General features: G+C 48.7%; 1 protein-coding gene across 2 annotated transcripts in view; it reads left to right on the top strand.

The window, feature by feature from the left end:
- Window positions 1-13,276, top strand: part of IQGAP2 (IQ motif containing GTPase activating protein 2) — a 1,127,142-nt gene that overhangs the window by 944,741 nt on the left and 169,125 nt on the right. For both annotated transcript variants that reach the window (XM_078675224.1, XM_078675225.1), the window contains 3 exons: window positions 1,802-1,942; window positions 3,537-3,621; window positions 7,132-7,364. In XM_078675224.1, coding sequence (XP_078531350.1) covers window positions 1,802-1,942; window positions 3,537-3,621; window positions 7,132-7,364 — 459 coding nt within the window. The remainder of the gene's footprint in view (window positions 1-1,801; window positions 1,943-3,536; window positions 3,622-7,131; window positions 7,365-13,276) is intronic.

The following is a 13,276-nucleotide window of genomic DNA, read 5'->3' as shown; positions in this document are numbered from 1 at the left end:
GTGACTACACTCACATCACCCACAGAGTCAGTGCAGAGGGCGGTGCACGGCTTTTACAGCACGCTGCCGAGTGACAAATGTCAATAGGAAATCTTGTGCTCTTGTGTTTTTTATTTCTCATGACCCAAAACGCCCAGGGCATTAATGAGAACCTGCGACGGCCCCCTGGCTTGAGCCCTCCTCCTGCTCTCACCTTGTAAACAGGACCTGCAGAGGCCACCGCTAGTTCACCTTCCCTTTCACCTTCTGGAAATGGGTTTGCAATTTAATCTACTCGTTTTAAGCATCTGTGTGAATTTCCATATGTTCTACTGTACAGACGCACCACGGCCAAACACGCCAGTTTCCGATTGCAACTGGCTGTCTGGAATTAAAACCCGTTTTACTGGCTGGAGAAGTCTGTGGTGTGTCTAGTCACTGTTTTGACTCATCATAAATTAGCACAGAGGGTTAATGTACCTGCTGAAGAGCACGACGTGTAACATACAGTTCACACATTTGTATCCTGTAGATTACTCAGTGGGCCACTGCTTTCATCATGGAGATCACTTGGTAGTTGCATTTCATAAGTTACAGCCCTAATATAGCACAGTGAGCTATACACTGGCATCAGAGAGTTGCATGAAAACTGCAAAGCGTAGGTTTGGGTTTTTTGCGGTTTTTCTCACTTTTGTTATTGTAGCGTTCCTTGGGTAATAAGTTCTTATTAGACAGCACAATCACCCTGTACATTTTAAACCCCGAGTTTCTCCACACTAAGTACTCTTAACATATAATGCTTCCAGTATGGACGGCGTGTGACTCCAACATCATGTAGTCTCTAATGTTTTAAGGCCGGGAAACATCATTTACAACGATGTCTTTTCCACGATTGACGTTTTAAACGATCCACTTACCCCGCAAACGTCTCTTCAACGAGGGAGCCTTCAACGACCGTCTTGACCACGAAAAAACGTTCAGCGTGGCTTGGGGGGAGACGTGGTATTCCGTCCAGTCGTGATGGGGGGGCTGGGGGAGGGTTGGGAGGGGGCTGGGGGGGCTGGGGGGGTCTCCCCCCCAAAAAATAACAAGCGAGCGAGCGAGTTAGATAAAAAAAAAAACGCTCTGTGGTATTGATGAAGAAAAAGGAATGACCCTCCCTCAAAGACGTGCAGTGTACGTAAAAAAAAACAGTCCTTTATTTATTTTAGAAGACGTGGGCTGGGGGGGCTGGGGGGGGTCTCCCCCCCAAAAAATAACAAGCGAGCGAGCGAGTTAGATAAAAAAAAAAACGCTCTGTGGTATTGATGAAGAAAAAGGAATGACCCTCCCTCAAAGACGTGCAGTGTACGTAAAAAAAAACAGTCCTTTATTTATTTTAGAAGACGTGTTTTGACGCTTGTTTCCATGGTAGATGGAAGTAAGGGGCTGCAGGAGAAAGACGTGCAGGTAAGACGTTCCTACCGTGGTACAATCCTTCGTTGTCAATTCCAGCGTGGTAAAGCCACTTGCGATGTAAAATTCGCGTGGTAATGCCATGCGTGGAACTTGTATTAGTTGAAAAATCATATATTCGTTTTAAGTAACATATATTCTACATTGATTTACAGAATTATATGATTCATTGTATCTGTATAATATGTGTGTGCAATGCAAAGTGATCTGACACCCTTTATGGGGATCAGTAGTGCTATAAAAGAAATGAACCGTGGGAGATGAATGTGGGAGGGGGCGAGAGGCACCAATGGAGTGTGGTACTGGAGAAGGAGGTAATGGGGGTGCCAACAAAAACTGTCTCACAAGATGTTTTTTATTTTTGCAGCAAATTGCCCTATGATGTAACAACCGAGCAGGCCTTGTCACATGCGGAGGTGAAAAACCGCCTGGAGTCGTCTATCCAGAGCCTCCGGTCCGTCACCGACAAGGTGCTGGCGTCCATCTTCTCGTCTCTCGATATGATCCCGTGAGTGCTGGGGTCACTTTTTACTAACTTCAGAGGGGGGTCTTTATGCGAAGGGGCTTGAATGGCAGCAGCACCGCGTGGGTAGTATATAACGGCGTATGCAACTTCCCTCGCGTTTCCAGAGCAGGCAGGCGGCGAGCGCCCTCTGTCCCTTCCTGCACTTGGGCGTTGAAATATGTAAATGTCTTTACGAGGAAGGTGAAAAGACGGTTAACACTTTATCATTTTATTAATGCATGAGTTGTAATGATGTTGGCATTTGTTGCCACCACTAGCGTTGTTCTGTAATTCTGTGTTTGTGCTTTAAGCGGTCCCTGGTTCTTTGCCTCGTTCATTTTTCAAAATAAAATAATTAAACTTGTGATACTTTTTAGGATATTTAGCCCAGATCTGTGGAGAGTAAAAACTGTTTTCTTTGGAAGGCCTTGGGTAAGTGGCAAGTGTAGAACGCCAGTGGGGTGCGAGAGAGCTTGAAATAACTGATGCTGAAGCACTGGGCAGTCACGTTATATTAGCTTCCAGCAGAGGGCAGTATTTCATTGTTTTCTTTAGAAGTCTCACAAGAGCTCGATGGGTCTATATCAGCTTGTTTAAAATAGACGTTTTTGTAATATCTTTGCTGTTAAAGCTTGGCCTACAGGTGCGTTGTACTACAGTGTATTAGCATTGGTATATTGCTTTCCACAATCATTATGAACTTAACAAGCTCGCATGGAAACTTTATAACACATAGTAGCTTCCTACTTTAAAAGTGGCTTTTTACTTTGAAATTAAATAGTAGTCTCACAAAGCAGTGAAATTGGCACTGGTTACCCATAAATTAGAGAGTCATAAAGTATCCCTTAATAAACTTCGACCTCTGATCTCATAGAACACCACTGAAAGTGTGTTTTATGTTGTTTGTTCCTCCATTTAAGCAATGCGTGGCTGCTTCACCCACAAGTTACTTACCCAAAATTATCATTGGTTGTTTTTTCAGACTAGTCAGAAAGGATCAAAGTATATTTTTTCATTTTTTAACGGTGTCTCTGAACTCTGGCAGCTTTGTTTGACAGTGGTCTTCTATGTTTTGAGCACGGAATTGCTGTTTGTTAGAACGTCTCAATTCACATTGCGGTGCAAGCTCCAGGAATACTCAGTGCTGGAAATGGGAAGAAGTGCAGGCGCTCACTAGGCCAGGGTACACATGTGCCACCGAGAAGTGCCAGTCCCTCGTTAAACAGTATTCTACCCCGGCTGGTGAGTGCTGGCACTCGTCTTTTTAAAGTGCTCACTACTTGCCCACCTAAAGCCTTGATGTACTTTTTGGTACTTACCACTGGCGCTCACCCAGTAAGCAAGATACGCGTTGCGTCTGTACCAAACGCTGAGGATCATTCCAATCTGGCAGGGGTTGGGGTGGTAATTTTACACCAAGGAATGCATGCCAGCGTGGCAATACTGAGTGCTTAACCCCGTTCTAAGGTGAAAAACCAAAGGTGCCTAGGTTTTTCATGGAAACATTTCTGTAATGAAAAAAGTACAGTATTCGCTCACGAGTATCATTCCCGGCTCGAGCCTAAGCCACTTTTCTTCTCTTCTTTGGGTGCTTCAGGTATGGAATGAGGTACGTGGCCAAAGTGCTGAAGAACTCTCTCCATGAAAAATTTCCAGATGCGACAGATGACGAACTGTTGAAGGTCGGTGCTTGCATTGTGACTCCCCACCTGTGATGGCTGCTTTTTTGTGTGTGTGTGTGCGTGTGTGGGGGGGGGGAATAACGTTATGTGGGGCAGTAATCTCATTTAGAATTCTAAATGCATGTGAATATGAACTGTTCATTTGCACATAAATTGTTGCACTGGAAGTACTGTCTAAACAAAGCCTGACATGTTCCTGGTTTAGGTGGAAATAGAAGCTTTAAGACTTCAAACTTGTCTGTCACGCTCATGTGATGCATCGGATTCGCAACAATGTGCACTGAAAAATATATTTTCTTCATTGGTTTTTATTGGAAAAACACACAGGAGAGATCGCTTCAAATAGCTACATACACGCGGGCTTGTCTGAAGCTTCTGTGGGGCTGGGGTCTCAATCGTGATGTGGGGTCTTCTCTGGGTGGTCGCTGTCCTCTTCAGAAGCACAGTGTCGAGTGGGCCTAGCTGGGAGGTATGAAGAGAGATAAACACCCTGGATGGACCAGAGCAGCCCTTGTAGGGTTCCATATACATAACATGCCGCAGCAGAATGTGTTTATATGGAACATGTTTGGGTTACTATGTGCAGGAAATGCACAGCAGAATCTCATAGCAAATCTTGATGTTATGGGTTACATAGTCTGCTTCTCAGTGCCTTGAATCCCCTCAATCCACTCTAGCTTGCCATGTGCGCTCTCCATGAAGTGAGACAACTATTGTTGCTTGAACCTCCCTGGCTGTCTTGTCAATAACTAACTCACAAAGTAATGTTAATCGCTGCCTTGGGCCTGTCCAGCTGTTCAGACTCTTTAGGTTGTGGCATCTTTTGCTGGACCAACCAAAACGAAAATGCCACGATGGTATAATCGGACGTCAGTGGTACTGTACGGCGCCTGCGTAGGGTCAAGCCTCACTTCATTTCTGTGAATGTGTAATAGAAGATACAGAATCTGGTCCAAAAGATTCAGCTTCAAGGTTTGAGTTATTGGAGGACAGACACGTATGAAGGGACATTTAGCACTTGTTTTAGGGTCTATCGCCAGTAGTTAGAGGCAAGGGAGGAAAATGTGATTTCGCAAACGCACAGTCACCAGCTACCAATGTACAGAACTGAGATCTGTCTCACAGACGGCCCAGGCATGCTGCAATGGGCAGAGGCAGAGGAGACACTCAATTTCGGAGAGGGACAGAGCCAGCCTTGTGAGGGTTTCATTGACCCAGTACAAACTGCCCGTGGTCTTCGCGCCTTAGTTTACGCTACACCTGTACAATCTCAGAGTTTTGAAGTGAAATAGTAATATTACAATCAAATATTTTTCATACAAAGAGGTTTGGCACCCACTGCCAAACGCGGCCTGCAGGTCTCAGGTTTGAATCTCCGCAGGATCATTTTTTAATGCTTCCGAAGGGTCATAGCATGCGTGCTGCTACATTGGTGTAACAATAAACTCTGCCATTTTCTGTTCTATTGGGCCGTGACAATGAGGATGGAAGCTCTTCACACACCAAGGTTAATTTAAGCAGAGGCTGGGCTCTTAGATAAAATATAGAGGATTGTATTCTGGAAGGCAGGTAGCGCTCCCAAGGAGATGTATGGTCAGAAGCACAATTCCAACTCACCTGACTGAACCCCGAGAACCCACATTTATGTGTGTTGAAATGGCTGGAAAGACTTGTTGGGCGCAAAACAAAACATGTGCTAAATATGGCTGAATGCAGAGAGACAGAAGCGGGAGAGAGAGAGCCCTTTAAATGTGTCCGGGTGTTACCTGGAGCAGGGAGCCTTGAAGCAGACATTCACTCTCATCCTTTCTGTGGGCTTTTCTTGCTCAGCCAGGGGCAGTCAGAGAAGACAGAGGCAGCAATTCATGCAGCTCACAAGTCTGATGCAAATGGACTGTGGCAGTCAGATCCTCGCATCACGATGAAGCGGTGTACTCATGAAAGTAGGTACCAGTAGTTTGGGCCCATCTCCTTGCTCCTTTCAAAGGCTGCTGTGCATTAGTGGGGCTAGCCCATGGCATGTGAAGACAGAATATGCGTGCACCTCTCGGGGGCTGCTGAAGTGTATGGGAGCACGCGCAGTAAAGGTGCAGGGTAGAAAGGGTTGGCCATACTTTGTATGCACAAAATTGCATTGCTGTCCCCATTTCAACTTCATACATTGTTGGAGAATGCATGGGTGCCCTCCAGCAACAACCTCATACCTGGTAGTGGAAGTCTGCAGGTGTCGGGCGAGGCAGCGTTTTGATTTTCCTCTTGGTCAGCCGTGAATGGGCGCTCTACGGGGCTTCACTTCAGGGTAAGGATGAGGAGTTGCTTGGACATGAGATGACCCAGAGCCCGAGCTTGCCAGCCAACAGGGATTGGAGTGTGGAGGTCCTGATCCTCGTCCCCTTGCTTCCGCCTCCTCTTTTGCTCTTAGCTGCACAGGATACTTTAATGTTGAGTGGAGGTGAGCAGATGGATAACAACGCAAAAATGTTCAAAACCTTGAAGCCCAAATAAAAAGACAGAAGTCTTAGGGTGGTGGGGATCCTGCGATACATCAGCCTTATTTTGTGACCAACAGAGTGGTCATAAGTACTGGAGTGGCGCAACAAAACTTTAGGCCCCCGCAAAATAAATGGAGCTTGCCCCCCATCCCCTGCAAAGCACCTGGAGCTTGGAGCTCGCACGCACCGTTGTTATGCCTCTGAAGCACTGGAGGCAGGTCATCAGATCAAAATCAGGGCCCTCATAGGTAGCGTTTTCACATTCCAATGGCCCTGCGATCAATGGAGATGCACTGGAATTTCTTTTTGTACCCCATGTCTCCCAACCTGGTCACTACCTATGCCCATGTCAATAGGCAAGCTATGTAGATTGACTAAATGAACGGAGACCGATCCTATAGGTCAGTGATTATTAAACTTTTGACTTCTTTGAACCCCCTCTGAATTATTACTGGGATCCAGGGACCCCATTGAGTGAATATTGAAAGTTGGGAACTCCTGGTTTAGGCAATTTCTAGGATTTGAACCTGAAAACAATGTACAAAAGTACCAAAACAAGTATACACCAAACAAATGCTCATATATTTAAATATTTTGTTTAATTCAATATCAAATTGAGAAAACAGATTTCACATTTTCAATTTGACCTTATTTATATATACTTTATTTACCATAATATATTTTTAAATATTATTTAATCTTGTAACACAGTGGCTTACCTCCGAGTAGGCCTTGCGGACCCCCATAGTCTTCTGACCACAGATCACTGCTCTGTTATAGAGTACTTTAGTGCTCCATAGACGTCATTCAAAAGCCTAACTTTCTGTCAAGTATTTTATATCTGAATTGTTTTAAGATAAAATGTGCAACTGTTTAAAACTCGCTAAACATTTTTCTGAATATTTATTTGGTCGAGCATGGAGATGTTTTGTCATTCATTGAATCTATAAATTTATTAGAGGAAAATCTGAACTTTTCAAACCTGTTTGTTTACGAATAACTACCCTTTTCCTCACAGATTGTTGGAAATCTGCTGTATTATCGTTACATGAACCCGGCCATTGTTGCTCCCGATGGTTTTGATATCATTGACATGACTGCCGGAGGCCAGATTCACTCAGACCAGAGGAGGAACTTGGGCTCTGTAGCAAAGGTCCTGCAGCACGCGGCGTCCAACAAACTCTTTGATGGTGAAAACGCGCATCTGTCGTCGATGAACTCTTATCTGTCGGACACATATGAGAAGTTCAGGTGCGCCATGTTTGTTGTGTTAGCAGATAAATGTATTTTAAACACCCACATTACTAGCTCAGAAAATAATTGACCTTTAAAAATAAATATCAAATTGTGTCTTAACTATAAAGATGTTTGCGCATAAGTAAAAATTATATCCGAGTTACGTCTTAAAATAATCCAGCTTGCATTTACAAGTCCTTTATCACTGTTTCTTTCATATTTTTTGTTTTTATATATTGCATGACCAGGAGCACTGTGGTTTCCAAGGTGTAAGTAAGGCCCTGTTGGAAAAGCTACCTCTCAAAACGATGGGAGGTTAGATGCCAAGATGTAGCTTGCTAGCCTCAGAGTCTAGTCTTCATTAGCCAGACTCCCGTCATTAGTCACAGTTCAGTGACAGGTAGACCCTAACCATGATCTCTCTAAGAGCCTGGATCTTCCTCTAGACCAGGGGTCCCCAAACTTTTATGTATCAAGAGATGCTGTTGTTCAATGAAAATCATGCTGAGCTACTAGTATTACTAGTGTGGTAATAGTGAGCACGTCAGCCTAGGTTACATTAGAGGCCAACCGTGCAAGATTTCCAGCAGTGGCTACCTTAGTGCATCAGGCAAGGTTGCCAGCAGTAATGTGAAAGTCTTTATCTGTTTCAAATCCCTCTACCGGGCTAATATATGACACCCACGGCTGCAATGCCTCTGACAATATAGTTATCATTTTAGTAACAAGCCTCCCCAGCGCCTTATGATTTATTCCACAAATATCAGCTTTGGATATATTTTGGAATTCCAGGCATTGGTCATCAATATCTGCTAAATTCATGAGTTTTGAAAATACACACATTTTTGTCTCGGGCACATTCTTTTCCATTTTGGGATACATAGAATAATTAAACTAATCAATCAATCAATCAATCAATCAATCAGAGTACTTGTAAAGCGCGCTACTTACCCGTGAGGGTCTCAAGGCGCTATGGGGAGGGGGGTGCTGCTACTGCTCGAAGAGCCAGGTCTTGAGGAGTCTTCTGAAGGCGAATAGGTCTTGGGTCTGCCGAATGTGGGTAGGGAGGGTGTTCCAGGTCTTGGCGGCGAGGTAGGAGAAGGATCTGCCGCCGGAGGTCGTTTGTTGGATGCGGGGGACAGCGGCGAGGGCGAGGCTGGCAGAGCAGAGCTGGCGGGCAGGGATGTAGAAGCTGAGTCTGCTGTTCAGGTAGGCTGGTCCGGCGTTGTGGAGTGCTTTGTGTGCGTGGGTGAGGAGCTTGAAGGTGATCCTTTTGTCGATGGGGAGCCAGTGTAGGTCTCTCAGGTGGGGGTTGATGTGGCTGCGGCGGGGGACGTTGACGATCAGTCGGGCAGAGGCGTTTTGGATGCGTTGTAGTCGTCGTAGGTGTTTGGCTTGGATTCCTGCGTAGAGTGCGTTGCCGTAGTCCAGTCTTGTGCTGACGAGGGCCTGTGTCACCGTTATTCTTGTTTCGGTCGGGATCCACTTGTAGATCCTGCGGAGCATACGGAGGGTGTTGTAGCAGGAGGAGGAGACTGCGTTGACCTGTTTAGACATGGAGAGGGAGGAGTAAAGGATGAATCCTAGGTTGCGTGCATAGTCAGTGGGTGTTGGTGCTGTACATCTGCTTTAGTAGGCTGTGCTGCACAGAGGAGAGCTACCTGTATCGCCCAAGCTACTGGTTGGAGAAGCCTGCTCTAGTTCTTATAGAAGAGTAAGTTGTTCAACCACCGATGCAGATCTAGGTTCCACATTTTTCCTCCTACCTCTTGTCAAGAACACCGCTTGGCCTGGGTATCTAAAGCAGAGCTTTTACAGGGGGAAGGCTGGACTTCTCCTGGTTCTACTCTTTGTTCAGTGGCAGGTTAAGCGAACCATCACCACTGTCACATGCTCAGTTTTTTCTGGTGTTGGATTTCTACTACCCCTGTCATGCTCAAAATGTCTTAGATTTTCAAAGTCTATTTGCTGACAATCATTGGCATGGTCGCTCCACCCATGTGCTTATACTCATCTTTATGGACAAACTTCTCTAACCAAGTCTGACCTCAATACCTGATGATTGTGGTACCAATACAGCTAACACTTGTGCTTGCAGTGCACTAACATTTCATTATTTATGATAGACAAAGGTTGGCCTCAGATTTCCATTAACTGCTCCAGTCTTTATTCCTAATCTAAAAATTAGACCTAGACTGTGTTTTGTGACTTTGGACCTTCTGCAACACCGACACACGTTATGATCTGCCAACAGTGTCATAGGCAAACCACTCATATGGTCCAAACTCACCTCTAGCATGAGTGTGCCTTGTGGATTCAGGCAGGACCTCGTTACTTCCGTTTAGCAATTCAGACAAACTAAATCAAGGAAATACTTTGTGGGCGTTTTCACTGCTACAAACCCTCTTCGCCTGGCTATGAGCAGAATTGAAGTTCATTGGGGAGGACTTCTCCTATGGATACACTGTTCCAGGCTCAATTGTAGTAGCTACGGTTGTGGTAATACTCAATCAGCTGAACCACTCTTCACATGGCATCTGCCCCAGAAACGTTTTTTGAGTTAAAATTGTATCGTTAGGCCTTGGGCTTTGCCTTGGTTCTTTCACTGAGCCTTGCAGACTACTTGCTGGCGCCTAGAATGTCGCAGGTATACTCTGAATTTTGCAGAACTCTGAGTCTCACAAGATCCAGATTTGATTTGTTTTGATTTAGACTTATAAAGCGCAGCGTATGCCCAGGGGCATCTTGGCGATAGGACTAACGGAAAAGCTAAAGCTCTGTGGTGGGATTGTACCTGAGAACCCATTAGTTCTTAAACAGCCATGTTTTCAGCTGACTTCTAAATGACATCAGGGACTTGCTATTTTTTATCGCCAAGGGGAGAGAGTTGCACACCTTCGCAGTTCCTATCATGAAACTCCTTCCCCCCCAGCGTAACTGCTTGTACCTATGGACTGACAATAGTTGTGCCTGTGCCGACCTTAGATTTCTGGATGGCAGGTACTTCTTGAGGTGTATTCTCAAATACAATGGCCCTTTCCCTTGTAGTGCCGTATACATCTGAAAGAGACACGTTAGTGATAAATTCCTTACCGTAGAATATCCCCAGGCGTCAGACTGGATCTGGAATTTTTTTGCGTAGCAGTATCCATGAGCGTCGGTAGGCGTCGTCCGCGGCTCTGTGTCCGTCATCGGCGTCGTGGGCGCCGTGATGACGTCGTCAGAGTACTTAGACGCCACCTCCGCGTGCTAACGTCAGTTCTTCTTTTTTCCGCGCCAGCAAGCGCTGATCCGGAAAAAGTGGTACCCTTAGTCTATTTTTGACTAAACTTTTTCGATCATTTTTGATCTGCTTCGAAGTCTGTACGACTCCGACGGTGCCGGTAAGGATGCCCGGTGTCTTCATTGCCTAGGCCTCGACCACGACGACAAGGCCTGCTCCGACTGTCGAGCCCTGACGTCTAAGGCAAAGCGGGAGCGGTCCCTGCAAGCGACTCGAGCTCCAACAGTCGGCCCCGCGCCGCTCGAGGGCTCGAGGTCCCGGTCCGCGAGGAGGTCGAGGGACCGGTCGCGGGGTCGGAGCTACCATGGCTCCGGAAGTCGACCACGGTCTTCGGGCTCCTCAGGTAAGCACAAGAAGTCGAAGAGACGTCATCGCTCTTCTGACTCCCCCTCCCCCCTTCCCCTCCCCGACGCTCGCCCTATACGGCGGGGGGTTCGGGCGACACCGCCCACGCCGCTTCTCTGGAGCCACAGGTGTCGCGGCCTGCTCCATACCTGCCGGTCCCTGGGCAGCACGCAAAGCTAGGGGAGATTGATGACTTCCTCATGGCCATGAGGTCACTCGCTCCTCCGTCGGGTTCCACGGTGCCTTCGGGCCAAGTGGTCCCGACTGGGTCCCCACGCGGGCCGGGTGCTTCGGCCCCGGCGCCGTCGGCGACTTCGGTCCCGACGCCGCAGGGCCCCAGTGGATCCGGTTCCGGATCCGGGTCGCAGCCGGTCGACCTCACGACCTCGCCGGCGCCGGCCCCAAAGGTGTCGCCCCGGCGCCGTCCCAGGACAACGCCGTCCCTGGTCCTGCCCTCGGTTCGGGTCCGGCATCGGAGCGGCGCCGCTCTCGACGCCGATGGGAGATTTCTATTTCTATGACCCGGCCCCATGCTTTGAGCCTGAATCCCAGGCGATGGGTGACGGGGGGACTGGGAGGGGTCTGAGGACCCACTGGCACGCGATTGTCAGTATTCTACGGACTGGACAGGAGAGCTTGGGGATGCCAGTGGTCTGGACACTTTGCCTGACACTTCGCCCCACACTGGTTTTGTCTCCCCTCCTAGCGTGGCTACGGAGGAGGGGGCTGCCTATAGCGTGGTGCTGATGAGGGCGGCCAAGGCCTTTGGCCTTGAGCTCCCCGTCGCGGCCGTGAGGACTAACCTCCTCACGGAGGTCCTTAAACCGCAGGCAAGCTTGGCCGAGCCTCTGCTACCGTTTAATGAGGCACTATCAGACGTTCTTCTGGGCACTTGGTCCAAGCCCGCCACAGGTCAGCCTGTGGATAGGAACGTGGCCAGGCACCACCGCTCGGCTCCGGGCGACCCTTGCTTTCTGTCTACCCACCCCACTCCCGAGAGCCTGGTCATCCAGGCCTCTAATTCCCAGACCGCATTCCCGTCGACTCCCCCTGACCGGTAATCCAAGAGGTACGAGCAATACGGAAAGAGAGTATTCTCCTCCCTAAGTTTAGGATTGCGGTCAGTCAATACCGCATGCCTCTTGGGCCGCTACACCCACTCTCTGTGGGATACGGTCACAGCCGTGCTAAACTCGGCCAAGCCCTTGTGGAGGGTCGAGATGCGGCGCGTTATTTCATCCGGTGTGGGCTGGACACTACTGACTCACTGGGCAGAGCAATAGCAACGACGGTGGCGATTCGTCGCCATGCCTGGTTGAGATCTGCCAACTACTCGGCTGATGTCCAAAACACACTTATGGACATGCCGTTCGATGGCCGTTGCCTCTTTGGCGACAAGGCAGACCATGCGCTTGAGCGCTTTAAGGTCTCCAGGGCTACGGCCAAGTCTTTGGGCCTCTCGGCCCCGCACTAGCAAACGGCCGCCTTTCGCTCCTTTCGTGGCCAAGGAAGGGGCGCCCCCACATGTTCTGCCAGCCACGGGCCGCAGACTACCACCCAGCGCGAAGGCGGACGTGGAAACTGCTGTGGCGGTACTCGGGGACAACGGCGAGGCCAGTCCACACCTACCCCTGCAGCATCCGCCTCAAAACCCTCCTAGTCCGTGCTTTCAGGCCCATGTGATGCCAGTGAGGGGCAGGGTTCGCCATCACCACCACCACTGGCGCACTGTCACTTCGGACAGGTGGGTGCTGCAAATCGTCCAAAGGGGCTACTCCCTCCCCTTCGAGGCGTCCCCTCCAGCCATGCCACCGCAGCACCACCGCGTGTCGGGGGATCACTTGAGACTTCTACAAGAGGAAGTTACAGCCCTCTTGGCCAAGGGGGCCATCGAGCGCGTTCTTGGGCCAGAAGTAGGGTGTGGTTGTTACTCCCACTATTTTCTGATACCCAAGAAGGGCAAAGGGGGCCTATGCCCTATCTTGGACCTACGGAACGTCAACGGCTTCCTCCGGAAGGAGAAGTTCAAGATGCTGACATTGGCTCAGGTCTTAGCTGCCCTAGACCCTGGAGACTGGATGGTAGCGTTGGACTTGCAGGACGCTTATTTTCACATCCCCGTCCTGCCGGCCCACTGGCGTTACCTGCGGTTCACGGTAGGCCACGAGCACTTTCAGTTTACCGTGCTCCCCTTCGGCCTTACCAGCGCCCCACGGGTGTTCACGAAGGTGATGGCGGTGGTCGCAGCTCATCTGCGCAGGTTAGGGGTTTCAGTCTTCCCCTACCTCGATGACTGGTT

Source organism: Lissotriton helveticus, chromosome 2_1 (assembly GCF_964261635.1).
Source record: "Lissotriton helveticus chromosome 2_1, aLisHel1.1, whole genome shotgun sequence".
Taxonomy (NCBI): domain Eukaryota; kingdom Metazoa; phylum Chordata; class Amphibia; order Caudata; family Salamandridae; genus Lissotriton; species Lissotriton helveticus.
The sequence above is the reverse complement of the archived record's forward strand: the minus strand, read 5'-3'. Positions and strand labels throughout refer to the sequence as shown.